The sequence below is a fragment of the Lissotriton helveticus genome, chromosome 2_1 (genome assembly GCF_964261635.1).
Source record: "Lissotriton helveticus chromosome 2_1, aLisHel1.1, whole genome shotgun sequence".
NCBI lineage: Eukaryota > Metazoa > Chordata > Amphibia > Caudata > Salamandridae > Lissotriton > Lissotriton helveticus.
The window spans coordinates 804319990-804340871 of NC_136059.1; the positions used below are offsets into that span (position 1 = coordinate 804319990).

Consider the following 20882-nt stretch of genomic DNA (forward strand, 5'->3'; position numbering starts at 1 on the left):
TTTGGGTCTGATGAGAGTTGACATCCAGGGAACCCTCCCAATCCTCGGCATTACTAAAAAGTAGAGATCTAGGGGGCACCAAACGTTATGTGGCTTGTATGAATTCCATTTTCCGAAATTCTGGTCATAATCTTGATTCTTTTAGCCTGGAGATTTGATATGAGACCCGTATTGATACAGCTTGCCCTCAAGCAACTAACTCAAATCTCTGGATGGATGACCTATGCATTTATGCCAAGACACATTAAATACCCTAGACAACCCCTTCCCAGCCATTTTTAACTGACAAATAAATTAGCCAATGCATAATACAAGTGTGGAAACATGACTGTATTTAATGGTAAATTCTAAAAGTGGCTGCCATTCAATCTGGTGCATGCTAATGGTCATCTTTAACATGATGCTGAGTGTGGCGAATGTATGTGCACGATTGCCGGAGGGGTCATAATGTGGCCGATATGAGTTGCTTTGGGTGAGGTTAGAAGGGCGCTTCAATCTTGTTGCTTTAGACTTGGTTCTGTGACTCTGAACGAGTGATCTAGAAGAGAGAAAGGATAACACTTCAGTTTTCCAGCCATTGGTTTATGCATCAAGCATTCCATGTTAGATCGTCGAATTGTTAGTAGTGCTGAGGTGAAAATCCTATTGCTGGGAAGAAAAGCCAAGTGTTGACTAGTGCTTCAAAATTCAAGTTCCCGCCTGAGCTTTTTGGCTCTTGTTGGAAAGGAGATCCAGATTTTGGCAACTACACACAAGAGGTCACACCAATCGAGAGCTCGCTGAACCTGGAAATGACCAGGAGTGGTGCCATTCCTGATCTGAGGACCTCTCTCCATTAGCATGTGCGACGCTTGTGTTGTAGCAAAATTAACCATGCACTATGACTCCAGCTGCAATGCACACATTTTGGTAGATGCATACTTTCGCTGGTACCTGGAAACCATCACTTCCTGAAACTCCGACTGAGATTATTACTTTTTTTCAGCAGTTTAGAAAATGTGCCCCCCCCCCCACTCTGTAAAAATCACAACTGTAATTGTAACTTATTCAATACGTATTTTTTTTCACACAACTTTTTTTTGTTTTCAGTGCTTTGAAATGATCGCTGTTTCAGGAAAACTGACAACAGGAAAAACTATTGCAGGACAGACACTCATGGATGTAAATGGTTCTCAGAGTAAGGAAGAACTTTCTAAAGTTCAGAAGCAAATGGTAAGACTTGTATCTAGTTCATTATTAAATATGTAATCAGCCTCCTGTTATGACTGTTGAACTCATTGAAAATTGATTTCAACACATGGATCTTTTATAAAGTATTTTTATTTGAATTGTTTCATATTTGACAAAGAATTCAAGCTGGTGAATATCCAATGAAAAAGTCATTTGTGGTATTGGACTATGCATGGCTGTATTGTCATGGAGTTCCATGATGACGGAAGGGCAGATGGCAGTTGGAGGAGACCAGGAAGGATAGTAGCAAAGATGCTGCAGCTTTGTACTGCTGGGGTCATTTAAATAAAATGATTAAACCTATGTGGATGCATCTTCACTACCGATTTTGCAAAGTCTTTTTATGTGAATGGTTTCATATTTGATAGATAGAAAATTCAACATGTTGCAGAATATCATCATCATCACTCTGTATTTGTACAGCGCTGCTCTTCACCCGTGAGGGTATCCAGGCGCTAGGTTGCTGGTCTCAGTTGAAAAGCCAGGTCAGAATTCCATCAGATGGTGATGTCCAGAGGGGGAGGGGGAAGGCTGTTTCAGGACTTAACGGCGAGGTAGGAGAAGGAACTGCCTTCACGAAGTCTTCGGCAGATGTACGGTGTCTGGGCGAGAGAGGTGGATCAGAGTTCTCTGGAGGGATGGTGGAAGTTCAGGCAGTGGTTGCTGTATGCTGGTCCGTGGTCGCAGAGGGTTATGTAGGTGTCTGTCAACCGCTTGAATTTGCATCTTTTCTAGACAAGGAGCCGGTTGGGGTGGGTGTGGGGGGGTGATGTGGGTTCATTTGGTCCGGTGGAGGATGAGTCTTGCTGCTGAATTCTGTATGATTTGGAGTCTCCTCATGAGTTTGGTGGTGGTACCTGCATTCAATGCGTTGCTGTAATCCAGCTGGCTGGTGACTAGGGCTTGAGTGACTATTTTCCTAGTGCTAATGGGGAGCCATTTGAACATTTTTCAGAGCATGGTAAGAGTATGGAAGCAGGCTTAACCGACTACATTGATCTGTCATTTCATGGTGAGTTTGCTGTCCAGGATGATGCCAAGGTTGCGGGCGTGGTCTGTCTGTGTGGTAGTGGGTCCCAGTTTCAGCGGACCACCATGTGCTCTTCCAAGGGGAAGGGTTGTTGCCAAAGATCAGCACTTTGGTCTTGTCGGTGTTGAACTTTCGATAGTTTGTCTTCATCCAGTCAGCGACATTCTTAATGCAGTTGTGACAGTTGTGAAAGTTAGTCGGCGTGGTGATGGGGTCTGCTGAGAGCGTTGTCGGCGTATTATATGATGTTGAGATCATGGGTTCTGATGCTGTTGGCTAGGAGTGTTGAAGAGGGTGGGACTGAGGGATGAGCCTTTAGGGATGTCGCAGGTGGTGCTCTTTAGTTCCAAGGTGAAGGGGGGGTAGGGAGATTCTCTAAGTACAATGCGATCCATCTGAGAATATCCCATGAAGATGTCAGAATCACATCAGAAATAGATATAATCCAATAATCAATATTTCAATATAAGGAAGAATACAATATTTGTAAGTATAACAGTTACTATTGTAATAATGCAGCAAGCGTGTTCCATAAAGGAGTTTACCTAATCTAAATTAAATTGGGTTGGAATAGAATTAAGGTGTCAGTTCTGCAACGCAATAAAGAGTTCCAACAAAAGAATAAATGCATAAGCATAATGCCTTTGCACATCAAATAAAGAAAATATTAAGCTGGAATGCATTTCAGCTATAAATCAGCAGACCTCTAATAAAACAGGTAATGGGCTCAAAAGCAATCTCCCATGAAGAGAGATCTGGTCTCAAGATAACACAGAGATGAATATCAAGGAAATGCAAGTGAGAGACCCCCCCCCTCTACTCTAGGAGCACGCATTAATATAAACATACAATATTGTAGATGGTAATGTGCATTACATTGTTCGTTCGCAACATCCAATAGGATTTCAGTAAACCCTTGGGAGTAGGTAAACTCCAGTTTCTCATGTCTTCACAACAGGCCACAGACACAAGTCCATGAAAAGATACTTCATCCACATTTTGCGGCTCTCATATTTCTTCCCAGGAATCATCCTTCCTGTTGCCTCTCCTCCCTGTGAGAACCTCACAATCTGTTGTCTAATACAAAACAAATGCTGTTCACTAACTAAAAGAAGGGTTCTGCAAAGGTACAGCATCTGCAGCAACAGAGAAAAATATCTCATGCAAAACGAGCTCAACGTGGGAAAAACAGACCTTTTAATGCAAGTGTATTATTTGCAGTTAACATGGCATCGACAGTTAAGCAAACTTAAATCTGCACAATATTTCATATGTATACTATCATATTTCTTATGTACGCTTATATTTCTTATGTATGTAAATGTGTTATTTAACACACACTTTTCAGTTAAATTTGTAATATGAACAGATTTTCTGAATCCGAATCATTTGCAGAGAACCCGAGCACTAGAAACACTAAAGTTAATGGTCAATCCATACATTGGAATGACTAAAGTAAAGTGAATACTTGCACTAAAATTAACAATAGAAATATGAAGCTGTACTTTTCTGAAGAAACAGTCAATGAAAGAGGAATGTGGTTCTGGGACAAGGGTTTATATACTCTGAAGATTCCATTACAAACTAAATGTTTTGTGATTTATCAGCCTGATTCATCAAGCTGATTTGCGCTCGCAAAGGGCCAGATTCTGAGAATCTGGCCCTTTGCGAGTGCCATTTTTGCATTTGGGATTCATCATCCCAAATGCAAAAATCTCTATTACCGAAATCGCATATTTGCGAGGAATTGGATTTAAGGAATCTCTAATAGAGATTCCTTAAATGCAATTCATCTACCAATTAGAAATTGCGAAATCGCAATATTTGGTCGCAATTTACCACCAAGTCTGACTTGGTGGTAAATTGCGAAAATAGTGTAAAAAGCACTTTTGTGCATTTTTTTCTTTTGCATGTTACACACACACATGTCCTTTGGACGTGTGTGCGCAACACCTGTTCAAATGTGCATTTAAGGGGTGCTACAGGGTGTCCTTTGGACACCCATAGCACCCTTTAAATCGCTATCTTATTTGCGATTAGCAAATTGCTAATCGCAAATAAGGAATACTCCCCATTCATTCCTATGGGCCTTTGGCCCATAGGAATGAATGGGGAGTTATTCCTTATTTGCGATTAGCAATTTGCTACTCGCAAATAAGGAATGTGTAGGAATCGCTATTTATTTAGCAATTCCTACATGAATACCGTTTTGCGAGTCCTTAATAGCGATTCGCTATAATTCGCTATTAGGGGCTCGCAAAACGGGTGAATGATGAATCAGGCTGTATGTTCTTTAAAAGCCTGCAGTAGCTGGGGCAGCAATAAAAGGTATATGCATAATGATCACCTCCAGTTTGTAAAGAAATCATTAGCAGTGAGTGGTTGCTATTCAATGCATGCACTTTAGGCGCACATTTCTTGCACTTTCAGAAAGTAATCTATATTTTTGCACCTTGAAGTATTAATCGGACTTTTGTTTTTTAACTTTTTTTTTTTTTTACGCTGTGGCTCCGAGTTGGCAAAAATGTAGACTCGTAGAATTATATGTGTAATTTGCTAAATGCCATGGGATTAAGAGGTCAGTTTCTCTTGGTAGGACTGTAATGACCTTGAGGAGCACAAATGAAATGGCCAGTAGACTCTGGGTATGGATAAGTAACCTCATGACCCCCTTGTGGAGTTGACATTTTTCACAGTTAAGTGGACACAGGGACCTCCAGGGTCCTTACTTATTGCTTGATGAGATTTGTCATTTTAGTTTTGGTCATTAAGAGGCCCTCTGATAAATCTGTATGTGTATTTTGATTAAATTGTTTCATGGCATGGTGCCAAAAGCATGATCTGAATCCATTACAGTTGAAAAGGAGTGATTCCTTATGGTTTACACAAATGTTAGATGAAGATTAGCTTAATGTGCAAACAGTGAAGCGTAATAGTTTAAGTATTTCTGGATATTTCTGTTCAAATTTCCTCTTTCAAGTCCCTTTCAGATGACCATTTTCTTATGCTTACTTGCTTCAGTTTGTTATGCCTTAGTAAGACCTGACTCGGGTGATAACTTTTCTGATGGTTTTGCCCTTTGAGACTATGCATACTTGTCATCCACCATTTCTGGTCTTAACGGTGGCTTTTGTTATTGCCTTCTCATCAGCAAGAAGAGTATGTAAACTCCAAGCCTTGTCAGTGAAGCCTCTGAATACCTAGGCCCTAGTTATAAGTGTAGGGCTAAATTCCGATCCGTGTGCAAACACGTGGTTTTTTTCTGATAAATTCAGGTATGTCAAACCTGCCGAAAGGCATCAGAGGTGTCGTGGCAGGGAGGGTATGCCTGTAAAAAGGCAAAACATATGGAATTTGGGGCTAGATGTAGGTAAATCTTTTTTACCTTTTCCTAAAATACCAAATTTTACCTATTCGGTATTTTAGAATCGGTAAATTAGATATAGGTAATAGTTCGGTATTTTTTACCGATTCGGTAATTACCGAATCGGTAATTGCCATTCATTCCTTTGGGCCTCCAGGCACATAGGAATGAATGGCAGTTACAGAATCGGTAATTACAGATTCTGTAAATACTGAAAAAGTCAAGGGTGGCAGGGTGTCACTTTGACACCCTGTTGCACCCCTGATTAGTGCTTGTGTGGCATGTATGTCTGTCACATGGCACAGGTGTACATGCACAGATTTGCATATGCACAGGTATTCGTTATTGACCACCAACTAATAGTTGGTGGTAAATAAAGAATCCTTAAAGCCCTGTGGCACTGTTTACAGTGCCACAGGCATCTCAAAATACCGATTCGGTAATTTTACCGATTCGGTAAATTACCGAATCTGTATTTTGAGATGCCCTACATCTCAGTATCCAAATACCGGTCGGTAACGTCCGAAAATCTGTATTTTCAGCCGTTACCAATCGGTATTTGGATACCTTCATCTGGCCCCTGGTGTGTTAAATGATGACTCTGCATGTTATACTTCATTTTAAAACACACAACTTGTAATGGGGGATAATTCTCACTCCTTTTTAAACTCCAATCCCCATGATATCTGATTTTAAAAGCTGCTATAATGCTGGTCTTCCCAGCCAGGCATTCTTATAGAGGGACAAGTATTTTCTAGACAAAACTTATTAAAGGAGGCGATCTGCGTTTTTCCCAAAGTTTTAACTTCTCTAATTCTAGCAGTAAGCGCACTCTGCCTTTTTTTTTCTTCTTCCTCCTCATCCAATTAAAGATGGAGAGCATTTGCAAACGCTATATTCTAGGATGATATGATCACTACAGGATTAAGGATCTGATCAATGACAAATTGTTTATTGGTATTGCTGCTAACAAAAAAGGGAAGGCAATTCAGTGGCCCACTTGTGGGACACCCCCGCGCCGCACGGCCACCAGCTGCTGCGTGTGCCCCCTCGCTGTGCCTAGCTGCCTCGCCGACTGCCTCGCGGCCGCTCTGCTTCTCCCCGTGTGTTAGATTGTCAGTTTCCTTCTGTTTTGACCGTCACTTGTGCTTGTTTTTAATTTTCTGTTTTGACCGCCATTTGTGCTTGCATTTTTTTTCAGGTTTTGTGTTTCTCCGCCTCTTGTGCTCGTTTTTGACCCTCGATTCCTGCCTCCTTTCCCGCCTTCCTCGCCGCGCTCCCTCCCCGCTTCCCGCCACCGCCATCAGCCCCGCCCCTTTCTCTTCTGTACCCTCCCCGCTCCCGCCTCCCAGCTGCTCCGCCCACCCGCGCACTTGGCCTTAAATGGCGACCGTGCGACGCAGGTGAGTGTGACCCACTTGTGGGACACCCCCGCGCCGCACGGCCACCAGCTGCTGCGTGTGCCCCCTCGCTGTGCCTAGCTGCCTCGCCGACGGCCTCGCGGCCGCTCTGCTTCTCCCCGTGTGTTAGATTGTCAGTTTCCTTCTGTTTTGACCGTCACTTGTGCTTGTTTTTAATTTTCAGGTTTTCTGTTTTTCTGTTTTGACCGCCATTTGTGCTTGCATTTTTTTTTCAGGTTTTGTGTTTCTCCGCCTCTTGTGCTCGTTTTTGACCCTCGATTCCTGCCTCCTTTCCCGCCTTCCTCGCCGCGCTCCCTCCCCGCTTCCCGCCACCGCCATCAGCCCCGCCCCTTTCTCTTCTGTACCCTCCCCGCTCCCGCCTCCCAGCTGCTCCGCCCACCCGCGCACTTCGCCTTAAATGGCGACCGTGCGAACGCGCATCGGGCGCGCCGATTGTGCGCCGAAGGCGCGCCAAAGGTAAGCCCGTCTGCGCCCGTCCGCGACCGGATCGCTACCAGGGCCAGGACCCCTGGCCCACGAAGACCCCGACCGACCCGCCTGACGTACTCCGCCGCCACCCTCACCGCTCTCAACACCGGCCGACTCCCAGATTGCCATCAAGCCACTCCACGACGCACCCACGGACCTTTCAGCTGCCACGCCTGCAAGTTCACCTGCATCCGGACCTGCCTCACACCAGCACCCGCCAAGTCGAATACCAGCAGCACCCACCTCAAGTGCATCCTGCTCAACACCCGCTCCGTCCATAGACACGCCATCGAACTCTGGAACCTCCTAGACGCCACAGCCCCTGACGTTGCCTTCCTCACGGAGACCTGGATGAACGCCTCTTCAGCTCCCGACATCGCCATCGCTATCCCAGAGGGCTACAAGATCGTCCGGAGGGACCGCAACGCCAACCAGATGGGAGGAGGCATCGCCATCATCCACAGGAACACCATCCGTCTCACGACCAGCACCGACAACACCCTGACCAGCGCCGAACACCTGCATTTCCAGATCCACACCAACCCGAACACCACCCTCAGAGGCACCCAGATCTACCGACCCCCTGGACCACGCACACAATTCAGCGAGGACATCGCCGACTTCGTCAGCCCGCATGCCCTCCCCTCCGCTGACTACATCCTCCTGGGAGACCTCAACTTCCATCTGGAAAACAACAACGACCGCAACACCAGCACCCTGCTCGACAACCTCGCCAACCTGGGACTCAAGCAACTGGTGTCCACCCCCACCCACCGCGCCGGACACACACTCGACGCAGTCTTCTCTTCCAGCACAGACATCGGCTTCAGCCACGCCACAGAGCTTCAATGGACGGACCACAGCTGCGTCCACTTCACCTTCAAGAGAACGACGACCCACCAACACCAGCAACAGGCCGCCCGCAGAAGCTGGAACAAGATCACAGCAGACCAGCTCGCCACCTCCCTGAGCCAGCACCCTCCTGCCAGCTCAGCGGACCCCAGCCAGGCCGCCGACAACCTCACGAAGTGGATCAGCATCTGCGCGGACGAGCTCGCCCCACTGAGGACCCCGCCTAGCAGACCCGGCAGCAAGAAGGCCCCATGGTTCACCGATGAACTCAAGAGCTCCAAGAAGAACTGCCGAGCCCTCGAGAGTCTGGAAAAGGGAACCGACACCGGACAACAGGACCTCCTTCAAACTCGCCACCCGGAAACACCACCAGCTGATCCGCGCCGCCAAGAAAACAGCATTCAAGGACCGGTTGGACAACAACGCACACAACTGCAAGGAACTCTTCAACATCGTGAAAGAGCTTTCCAACCCCAGCGCAGGAAACAACGACATCACCCCATCGCAAGACCTCTGCAACTCCCTCGCTTCATACTTCCACAACAAGATCGCGGACATACACAACAGCTTCAACAACCAACCAACGCACACCATGACCGAACAACCACCCCCCACCACCACCCTCCACGCCTGGACCCCGATCAGCACCGAAGACACCATCCGCACGATGAACTCCATCCACTCCGGATCACCGACCGACCCCTGCCCTCACCACGTCTTCAACAAGGCCGACGCTGTCATCGCACCCCACCTGCGAGACATCATCAACACATCCTTCGACACCACCATCTTCCCGGAGAGCTGGAAGCACGCCGAACTCAGCGCTCTACTCAAGAAACCAACAGCGGACCCCACCGACCTCAAGAATTACCGCCCCATCTCGCTCCTCCCGTTTCCAGCCAAAGTCATCGAGAAGACCGTCAACAAGCAGATGGCCGCCTTACTCGAGACGAACGGATCCCTCGACCCCTCACAGTCCGGCTTCCGAGCCAATCACAGCACCGAGACCGCCCTCATCGCCGCCACCGATGACATCCGAGCCCTGATGGACAATGGAGAAACAGCGGCCCTCATCCTCCTAGACCTCTCCGCGGCTTTCGACACGGTCTGCCACCGCACCCTAGTGCAGCGCCTCAAAAACGCCGGAATCCAGGGGAAGGCACTGGAATGGATCATCTCCTTCCTCGACGGAAGAACACAGAGTCCGCCTACCACAGTACAAGTCAGAGGCCACCGAAGTCATCTGCGGCGTCCCCCAAGGATCCTCTCTGAGCCCCACCCTCTTCAACGTCTACATGAGCCCCCTCACGGCCATCGTACGCAAACACAACCTCAGCATAATCTCCTACGCCGACGACACCCAGCTGATCCTCTCCCTGACCAACGACCCCGCCGCCGCCAGAGCCAACCTGCACGAAGGGATGAAAGAGGTAGCCGAGTGGATGACGACCAGCCGCCTGAAACTGAACTCTGACAAGACGGAGGTCCTCATCCTGGGCTCCTCACCCTCCGCCTGGGACGACTCCTGGTGGCCTCCCGCCCTGGGCACCGCACCCAAACCGACAGACCATGCACGCAACCTGGGCGACATCCTGGACTCCTCCCTCTCCATGACCAGGCAAGTCAACAACGTCTCCTCGGCGTGCTTCAACATCCTACGCATGCTACGGAAGATCTTCTGGTGGATCCCCACCGAGACCAGGAAGACCGTCACCCAGGCCCTCGTCACCAGCCGACTGGACTACGGCAACGCCCTCTACGCCGGTACCACCGCCAAGCTCCAGAAGAGACTCCAGCGGATCCAGAACGCCTCAGCCAGACTCATCCTCGACATCCCACGAACCAGCCACATCTCCGGACATCTGAGAGACCTTCACTGGCTCCCCGTCAACAAAAGAATCACCTTCCGCCTCCTCACCCACGCACACAAAGCCCTACACGACCAAGGCCCGAGCTACCTCAACAGCCGAGTCAACTTCTACGCTCCCAAACGCCACCTCCGATCAGCCAACCACGCCCTCGCCGCCGTCCCCCGCATCCGAAGAACGACTACAGGAGGAAGGTCCTTCTCCTACCTGGCCGCCAAGACCTGGAACTCCCTCCCGACCGACCTGCGCCTGACCCAAGACCACCTCTCCTTCAGGAAGAAGCTGAAGACCTGGCTGTTCGAGCAGTAGCGGCACCCCCCCCCCCCCCCCCCAGCGCCTTGAGACCCTACGGGTATGTAGCGCGCTTTATAAGTGTCACTGATTGATTGATTGATTGATTGAGTGGTGAACCATGTCCCATTAGATAGTTCTGTCTCAAAATGTTCTCGAGTGAGCAAAGACCCTATGGAAGGGATCTGAGTGAATTCCATTAGGAGAACTGCAGCTATCGCTGCCTTGACTAGGGGTACCGTTACTAGGCATTGTCAAGCAGCAACTTAGTCTGCCTTGTTGACCTTTTCAAGGCATTACAGTCTAGATTCATGATCTAGAAGTGAGGGTGGCTATGCTAGAGCTGTTACGCAGAACCTTCTAGGGTGGAGTGGTTGTTATATTCCTCTGACCTCCCTTTTGAGAGCACTGCAAGGACATCTTTCAAACATGAGTGATCTGATGGAAGGTATCCATCAGAAGAATAAGGTAATTACCTTTTGTAATGCTGTTTCTGAATGGTAATGCTCTATTGCTTCCCAGTTATTGCATTATGCCAAGTTCTATTCCCTCGCTTTAGTTCACACAGGTGAGGCGGTACTGCCCAATAAGAACCAATACCAGGCTACCCATATGAAAACTATCCATCCCTGTACTCCCCTCCTGTGCTTTTCAGCTCTTCTCATCCCCTTTGTTCTTCTTAGACAATGTAGGGGAAGAGAGCAGCTAAAAGTCATGTGCAAATAACTCCCCTCCTGCTAATGTGGCTCCTCCTCTCACGGACTGGGCTGAGCTTCAAAATATATATGAGGAGGCAGTTAAAAGGGACATAGAAGGCAGACCTAAAGGACAGACAAAACGTGGTTGTTCTGGTTCTTCACATCATGATGATCCAGACTCCTCTGACTCCGACATAGAGAAGTCGTCCACATCCTCTAGGAAATACGTGAAGGCCGGAGATGGAGAGATTTTGTCACTTGTGTGGGACAATCTAGGTTTTCCTCCTTTTTGGTTGTATGATGGAGATGATTCATTATTTCCACAATATAGTCAATCTTCCTCAATGGCAATGCTATTTCATTACCGAATTTTAGACTTGGTGATGAGGGACTGGAAGGAGGTTTATAAGCCCTCTATCCCCACCTTTTTACAGAAGGTGTATATGTTGGAAGAGGGTGGGCTCTCTTCTCATCATATAAAGGTATATTCAATATAATCAACGTTAATTGGTAAAACCACTGCCAGCCTGGATTATTCCCTTCCCCTGATGCTTCAGATAAAAAGGTGGATTCAGCAATCAAGAGATCCTTTGCTGCAATGAATTTGGCTGTTCAAGCTCAAATCAGTTAATTTTTTATTTATTAAACCCAGAGCATTCCAGATTATGCATTATACATAAATGTTTTGAATAACAATTCATATCTCGTGTATATACAATTGTATACCATTAAATAAATACAAAAAATTAAAAAAATAGCAGCATTAAAGACCAGCCTAACTAATGTTTCATACAGATTCTACAGTACAGTACATCCAATATCAACAATATCGTTAACCTAAAGGATACCATTCTTGAATGAAAGCCTGGAGGGATGCAAAGCCTCAACAGCCAAGGGTCCTATCATTAGCACCGAACCAGTTGTTCTGCTTCATGGTCCGTATTATCTGTCCACTCCATAATAGGGGACCAGATTTTTTTTTTTTTTCCCCAGTTCCTGACCGGTCTACCCCTGCATTCGCTGAGGGGCATCTGCTGTTTGTATACAGCAAGCAACCGAGCTAACCAAGCCGAAACGAGGGAGGATCCGAGTACTTCCACCTTGCAGCGATTAGTATCCTAGCAACAGCTACTGAGACAAATATAAGATATTGTATTAAGTCCAATATTATCATGCCCCAAAATCATTAGAGTTGGGCTAAATCTAATCCTAATCCCGAACAGTCCTTTCCAAAATAGCTCCAACCCCGCTTTTTAAAGGTAATAACCTGGCACAATCATAAAACATGTGAATCCGAGTAGCTGGGCCTTCCATACATCTAGGGCACTCGTCATCTATTCGCTTTTCCCAATCAAAGAGTTTGACCAGTGTAAAATATAGATTAAATAACGTTTAGAAATGTTGCGCCTTCAAACTCCCTGATAAGAATATCTTTGGGGCTAGTGCCAAAGCATTATCTACATCAACATTTGGGTCGCCAAGCTTCCTAGCCCAGTTGGCCTCAATTTTTTCAAGGTCATCCGGGAGTTTTTCTGAAATAAAGCTAGAAATATCTCTCATTTTACAACCACCACGGGTTATTGCCTCCATCAAAGGTATTTTGTCAATACTTATATCATCCCTGGTGTTATTCCAGAACTCCCTCATTTGTATATATTTGAAACACTGAGTTTCCGGGATACCAAACCTTTGCTGTAGAGAGGTAAAAGGAAGTGGCTGGCCTAAGTGGAGTATGTCCCTAATTACTGTCTGACCACAGCGCTCTCGTTGTCTACCCATTACAACCTAGACAAGCGTAGGAAAAAGAGGAGCGCCTAATTCATAACTCTGCAGACTTAACTCCATCTTCCATGCACTAAATACAATCTTAAAACATACTTTTTGTAAATAGTTTGGCTCCAACTGCCGCAACAGCAGTCCACCAGCCCTTCTTCCCAAGGCAAGTTCGTATTTTGTTGGGAGTCTGCTGTGGCTTTGCTGATCTGTCCTTTCCTTATTTTCTGAAAGGAATAATATACACATCTGTTGTATAATGGCCACCCAATAATAGTCTGTTAGGTATTGTCAGCCCCCCACCCGTTTCTGTGGGAGAGAGAGATACTTTATTGAGCACCTTACCATACTGCCAAATAAAATTGATAAATATAGCATGCAGGGTCTTCAATATTATTTCATTGATAACCACTGGTAATGATCGAAAGAGATATAGAACCTTGGACAGCATGGTCATTTTTAAAACTTTAGCCCTACCAATAACTGATGAGTTCAGCCAATTTATGCATCATAGGTCAGCTGATATTTCCTCAATCTAAGGGTCAAAAATAATTTTTGGTAGTTATTTCGGGGCTAATACAGACTCCAAGATACATGGCTGAATCGCCACGCCGAGGGTCTTTGAAAATGAGATTATCTGTACAGATGACCTGTGTTTCACTTTTGTTCAAAGAATAGCCTGAGATTTTACCAAACTCTTTGGCCATAGCTGCTATGTCCCTGATTGCTCCTTTTGGGGTCAGTGGTAACCATAGCAATGTTGTTGGCATATGCAAGAACCTTAGTCTAATTTCCTTCTCTGCTTATAGGCCTTATCCCCTGGTTATTTATAATCTTTTCAATCGGAGGGTTTATATAAAGTGCAAATAGGATAGGGGAGCACGGACACCCCTGTCTAGTCCCCCTTGAAACCTTTATGACATCGGATTCCTCCAATTAATTGAAGCTGTGCATATGGAGAGGAATACATAGCTTTGATAGCAGTGATTATTTGGGGACCAAACCCCTTTAATGATTATATACCCCACAAGAAACTCCAATCCACCCGATCAAATGCCTTCTCGGCATCGAGTAGAGTCATAGCCATCCGTCCTCCTGTCCCTGTCCCTGCTGTAATGTAGAACAGGGTTTTCACCCGCAGTATATGATCCGTAGTCCATCTGCCGGGAATAAACCCATGTTGCCATGGTGACACTAAATGAGCCATGTCCCTACCCAGCCAAGTTGCCAAGATTTTAGAGTAGATCTTGGCATCTGTATTTCTCAGTGAGATTGGCCTGTACAAGGCTGGATTATCTGGGCTTTTACCTTACTTGGGGAATATTACAATATCCGTACCTTTCCATGATTCTGGGGGTATCCCAATATATTGCACCCCTAGAAACAGATCTAATGAGATCGTGGCTAGTTTGGGTTGAAGCATTTTATAAAATTCAATGGGTATTTTATCAGGCCCGGCAGCTTTCCCCGAAGCAGATGTTGCATGGCTGCCATGACCACCTCAAATGTTATTTCTGCTTTTAGGTCCGCCCTAGCAGATTGATCTAGAGCCACCCAAGATCCCCTTCAGAGATTATATGAGCGATATCCAAAGGTAGCCCATCACCTGCTTTGTATAAAACCTTAAAAAATTCCTGGAATATCCCAAGTATATCACTGATCTCTGTATAGCTTCCATCCTTCTCTATTGAGGCTACCCTACTTCTGGCTTCCTTGTTCCTTATATGGAACGCAAGCATTCTACCAACTAATTCTCTGAATTTGTCTATTTCATTTGATATTTCTTAGCCGTTCTCCGGTTCAGCTCCCTGTTAATTTCTGTCTTTAAAGTGATCATTTTGAGCTGGGTTCAAGCCACCCCTTGCCCCTGTGATATCTGCAGCACATGTTCATGCTCCGCCTCTGCCAATTCCCTCAGCAGTCTTTCTTTTTCAGCTTGGAGCTGTCTCCTTTCCTGACTGCAGAAGCTAACAATTCCCCCCCTGAGGCCAGCCTTGAAAATGTCCCATACTATGGCATGTGATGCGCTATATCTATTAATGTTTTCGAAGCCCTATAACCTGTTCCTAATGTGCTCAACAAAAGTGGAATTTACAAGCACAACTTTTTACGATGTTTAACCCTTGCTTGGACTTCAACCTCCAAAACTAGTGAAACAACCCTCAGGAGTTTCCTGATTCTACTTTTCCTCAAAAAGCTTGTTGGAATAAAAAAAGAATCAAGACATACGTATTGTTTTTGGAGGCAAGAGTAGTAGGTGTACCTGGATCACTAGGATGTTAATGACTCAATGTAGCTATCAGATCGTGACTATCCATAAGGGATGTTAACGCTCTATATATGCAAGGTTCCTTCAATTGATATTGTTGCCCTCGATGGAGACCAGTAGCTTGATGTATGTTGAAGTCTCAGCATACGACCAGCGGCTCTGGCCAAGATCTCGAGATCCTCAAGTATCTTTGGGTCATCTTGATTTGATCCATAAACTACACAAATTACAAACCCTACCTCAAGTTCGACTAACCCCCACCTACCTTGGGTATCCATGATTTTACGCCTAACCAGCCCTATCTGCGGTTTGGCTAATATGGCCATCCCCTGATTATTAGTTCTCCGTGAAGAACATGCCAGCAAGTTGTATCCCCATCATTGTCATCAACTTCTTTTTCTCCTGAGGAATATGCGACTCTTGCATACAAATAACATCAAGGGCTACTACCCGCAAAAACTCTGCCACCCTTGTCCATTGTGTCCTATCATTCAAGCCCCTACATTCACAGAGTATATAGTAATTTTAGCATATGAACTATATTCAGGAAAACCCTTGCTGTTCTTAATTATATCTTTATTCATTTTACTACAAAATAAATGCATCGGACCAATTTAATTTCTGCTCTGTTTTTTTATTTTGCAAACCCCCTTTCCCTCTTCCACCCCCGTGAGCTCCTCTAGCACAGAACTGCCCAAACTTCACGCCCCCACAAACCCTCACCACCCTGAGAAGCTAACCGACCGCTAAGCAGTCTGGGAGGAGATGGAAGCAGCGCATGTGACCCATGGATAATACTGATATTTACACAATAGTAAAAAAGAAAGAAGGCATGCATAAAGAAAATGCATATAAAGGTATGAGACACTAAATGTTCAATAATAAACTGATGCAATGAAGGTGAGTCCCTATTTCTCCCCCCCAACCTTAAGCCCAATGCTATTCCTGACATCAGACCCCCTTATTACCAAGATTTGCAGAGTAGGCTTATAGCTCGGTATCACATTCATTTTTTTTTTTTATTTTTTTTAATAGCTGTTACAGCTTGATATCATTTAATAACTCCTTTGCCTTAACCTCAGAGTTGAAAAAGCGAGTTTTGCCCTGCCAGGTCACTTTAAGGCAGGCTGGGTTGATCACATAAGCCTGTGCATTTAGATTCTGGAAAGGTTTTATCATCTGCCTCAGGTGCCAGCGTCACTCGACCATAGCATGACAAAAGTCTGGTCAGCCAAAAAACAAAAGATTTCCACTAAGGCGCTATGATTCAGTTCTTGCTTTCACTGAGATGGCTTGTCTTGGGAGAACATTTCTGAGGTAGATAAGAATACCCCCTAGGCCTCGCTCCCTCCCTAAGAGGTTGTCTTAGTATAAGGGGTACCTTATGGCCCCACTGGACTTCTTGTGCCCAAATCCAACCTGACAGTTCCGGAAGGGCTGTCCGTAAAAGTTCTACGACAAAGGTCCAAATATTCAAGCCCTCCAGACCTTCTGGGGGCCCAGGCAAGCAGAGATTGTTGCGTCTCTGGCGATTTTCATGTTCCTCTAGCTTCCATTGTATATCCACTATTCGCGCTTTGTGATCCACAGCTTGTGCTTTAGTAATAGCGAGATCTGTCTGTCGCTGCCGTTCTAGTCTCAAGATCTTTAAGGCGATCACCAATGATATTACACGCTTTTGTCAATTTTCTGACCACCCCTTGAACTTTCCTCAATTCAGTCTGAGCCTTGAAACTATCTTGATGTGTCTCCTCGCGATGCATTGAGACTGCTTGGTAGATAGCATCTAGCGTAGTGGAGTCAGAAGCGCCTACCCCCTGTAGATTCATATAGGAGGAGCCAGCCAGGCCATCTGTAGGTGTAAAGTCCTAGGCTACATCCTTGCATTTTGAGATTCTCTGATTTGACTTTTAACCTATCTTGCGAGGGGTCATAATGCTGCTCTTTTTGCCATCTTCAATATCATGATCACTCCCGCTAAGGCAGGAGGACGGGTCTGACCCCTCCACAGACCCCTCCGCCAAGTTGGATAGCAAATAAAACCATCCCTAATCTCAGATTTGGTAGCCTCAGCCCCTCCGCTTCAATCCAAACGTTGCTAAGCCCACAGCAAATTCTTTATTCTGGCCTAATGACACACCAGTAGCAGAATCAGGAGGGTTAAAATCGTGTTGATTGTGTGTGATTTCCAGTGGTTGTGAGCACTGCTGAGCCAGGCTTGTATACCCCTTGTGAGAGCCACAGCAGAACCTTTAGCCCCAAGAGTCCTAGTACTTACCATGAGTCACTCACCCATGGTTAGGGAGTTACTGTTTGTGGTAGTTACATTGCCTTTAATGGGGGCTGGGTAGAAAATAACTCCTGCATACCTTTATTATGCTCCGTAGCAAAGGGTTCTGCTGCCAAGATTTTATTTCCATAAGGCTGAGGACGAGGGCTGGATCCATTTTGTGGCGCTGAAGGGGCTGTCACTGCGGGCTTATGCTGTTTCAGTGCATTCCGTACAGTCTCTTCCTGCTCCTGCTGGTCTTGTTGAGTTCCTAAGGGGGTCAGGTCTGAAACAGACGGGCCAGCCGGATGTGCAGTGCTGGCAGCCCCGCCACTCCTCTTCCGCTCAGCCCCGATTCCTGGGGAGCATGCCATCCTGGCCACAGGATCGGCACCGTAGCTTCTTCTCCTTGCTCTAGCGAGCCCGCCTGGATGGAGGGGCGGGCCGCCTTTGCCTTCTGGATTTCGCCAACAGTCTGGGGCCCCGTCCCCCAGGTTGAGTCACAGTAGAGCGAGCAGTCCGAGTGGGATAAGACGGCCGCCGTCAGACACCTGAAGACAGCAAGGCCCCTCAAAATTAGCATCGGTCGCGGACAAGCCCCAGGAACTCTAAAGCAGCTGTGGAAAGTATCTAGGTCCACTGGCATCTTCACAGGTTAGCCCATTCCATTGTATAGCCACTGGTCTGCTTGCTGCTGCTAGCTGTCACTACGTGCCCGCCATGTTGCTTCCCATCGAATGTCGATCTTTAAAAGATCCACAATAAGCTGGAACCAGTTCAACTTATACAGCTCAGTCTTTAGTGAAAGGCTCTGATAAACTGGCCATAGCAATTCAGTAGGGTCAATAATATTCAGAGCTTTTGGTTGCAATGGAATAACAGTTCCTGCTTTTGCCAGGTATCTGACATGGGACATATTACTACAATTTCTTCTGGTTCTATCAGACCGAGAAATCAATTTGGAGTCTGTAGATGAGAGATTGGAAGACTAGTGCAATGGAGAAATCTGCACTGCTGAAGATACCATTTGAGGGAAGCATGCTATTTGAAGAGTATTGGATGCAATGATTTCCAAAGTATTTAAGGATGAAAAGCATGCAATTCCCTAAAAAGGGTAAATTTGTTCTGCCGCGAAAGAATCCAAAATCATCATTCTACAGGAGATGGAAGTACCAGCCCAAGCGGTATTCTCGGAAGCAAAATTCTTCCAAAGGGGCTAGACAAGCCAAGAAGTCCTGATAATCAAGATAGGGAGGTTATTGAATCAGTTGGAATGAGGATTTAACAGTTTATTCAGGTCTGGGAGAAAACGGTTACAGATAAAATGAATACTGGGCATAAGGAGAGCTGGCTATGCCATAGAATTTTCAAGTGTCCCTCTAGAAACAGATGTCATTGTGACTCAAGTACCAAAACACTATGTCAACCGCTGCGCTCTTAGAGGGCATCGACACTTCTTAGCAAAAAGGCTATTATGCAAAGCCTAAAGGCGGAGGACAGGAGTGTACTCCAGTCTGTTTGTGGCACAAAAGGTGTCCAGTTAATTTCGGCCTGTGCTAGACCTGAAATGGTTTTATCTATAGATAAAGACAATTCATGTTTGCATGGTGACACTCCTGACAATTATTCCTCTGGTAAAACCAGGAGATTATTTAGCATTTATAGACTTGCAGGACACCTACCTTCATGTGCGGCTTCGAGAATCTTACCAGAGGTTTGTGAGATTTGCGGTAGGCCAAGCCCAATACCAGTTCCGGTTTATTCCCTTCAGTTTAAAATCCTTGCCTAGAGTTTTTTCTAATTCTCTGGCTCTGATTGTGACTTTCCTACATTTGGAAGCAATTTTCCTAAATTTTTATCACAACGACGTTGAGGTCAGAATGTGCGGAGGTGAAATTGATTGCTCTGGAAAAGCCATGTCAAATTGGTTCCCACTTCTCACAGAAATGTGTATGGCTCTGGATTGGATATTCGCTATTTACCCTTCCACTTTTCTATATCCTGTCTTGAATGGAGACACTCTAGAAAGCTCAAATTAAGATCCTGGAGGTTGAGAGGAGGACTTAAATAGTCAAGGGGTTCCCCATAATTTGGCAATTACTCTGTAGGCCTCTAGGGGATGATCTACTCTCAAATCCTATGCTAAACACTGTTGTGCCTTTTCTAATTTGGTGTATCATTAGAGATCCTGATCCCACACAGTTAATTTGCTCCATGTGGTGGACTTCTCTAGGTTTGGGTCTAGATTTGGTTTGATGGTTCCTATGCTTAAAATTCAGTGTCTTGCTATTGGAGCATTCAGAAGGTCCTGGGGTTATTTGAGAGATGAAAGGGGCTTAGTGGCTGGGGTTTTTAAAGGACTAGAGAATATTTACAGATCTCCTCGGAAATTGTTCCCAGCCTGGGATTTACTTAGGTGGTTTTATCTAAGCTGCCCTTCAAGCCTTTTCAAAGTACTAGATTTAAAAACTTTCACTGTCACCCAAGTAGCTATCACTTCTGCCAAGTGATTAGGGGAGTGAGGCTCACTTTCCTACAAGTTTCCATTTTGTAAAAAAGTATTCAGATAGTGATTCTTTCATTAATTCCACTCATGGTGTCCAATAAATTAATAAATTCATAGGAAACAGGAAATCGTTTTGCCTGAGTTTTGTCAACCTTCTGAAGAACGGAGGTTAAACTTTTTGGATGTTAGAAGGTTTCTTATAACTTATTTAGAGAGAATTCAGCCCTTTAGAAAGACAGAGCCACTGTTTGTGAACTTTGGGCCTGCAAGAAAAGGGGCTAAGCGATCACCTGCTTTACGTAGATGGGTCAGAGTACTTATTTCCATGGCTTATGGCGATGGGACAGCCGTTTGGAGAGCCATCAGGGAGGATAGAACGGGAAGAGTCTGGATTTCTAGTTCATTGAGGATGAGTTTGTTTTGTTTACCTCGGTGAAGCAGGATAGATGGGGAAGGTTGATAAAAATATTTAAATCTGAAAGTCTAGTTCCTTATGGAAGGGTACAAACTAAAGTACCAACCTTTCCTTCCTGATGTTCATTCTTATGCAGGAAATCGGAAGTGCTGCCCTTAGTGGAAGTTATAACTGCAAAAGTCTGTCATGAAGAAAAGTGGAAATGTTGGCCCCCATTAAGGAATTGGCTTCAAATTCTGATGAGCCATCATTGTAGAGCTTCATTTCTGCCATTTTACCACCTTGTTGTGCTTTTAATATATGGATGGTGTTCTGGTACACCTTTATATAGAAAAGTCTGATTGATTAGTCAATCCGGACTATCAATTCCATGTTTGTAGGTTCAGAAACATATACAAAAGGGTGCATCTTAGTGCTTTATTTTTCTT

At 45.6% G+C, this 20882-nt stretch overlaps 1 protein-coding gene across 5 annotated transcripts in view; it reads left to right on the forward strand.

Moving 5' to 3' along the window:
• ARL14EPL (ARF like GTPase 14 effector protein like) overlaps window positions 1-20882 on the forward strand; it is a 167357-nt gene that overhangs the window by 115695 nt on the left and 30780 nt on the right. For all 5 annotated transcript variants that reach the window (XM_078677361.1, XM_078677362.1, XM_078677360.1 and 2 more), the window contains one exon: window positions 1090-1212. In XM_078677361.1, coding sequence (XP_078533487.1) covers window positions 1099-1212 — 114 coding nt within the window. In that variant the 5' untranslated portion in view covers window positions 1090-1098. The remainder of the gene's footprint in view (window positions 1-1089; window positions 1213-20882) is intronic.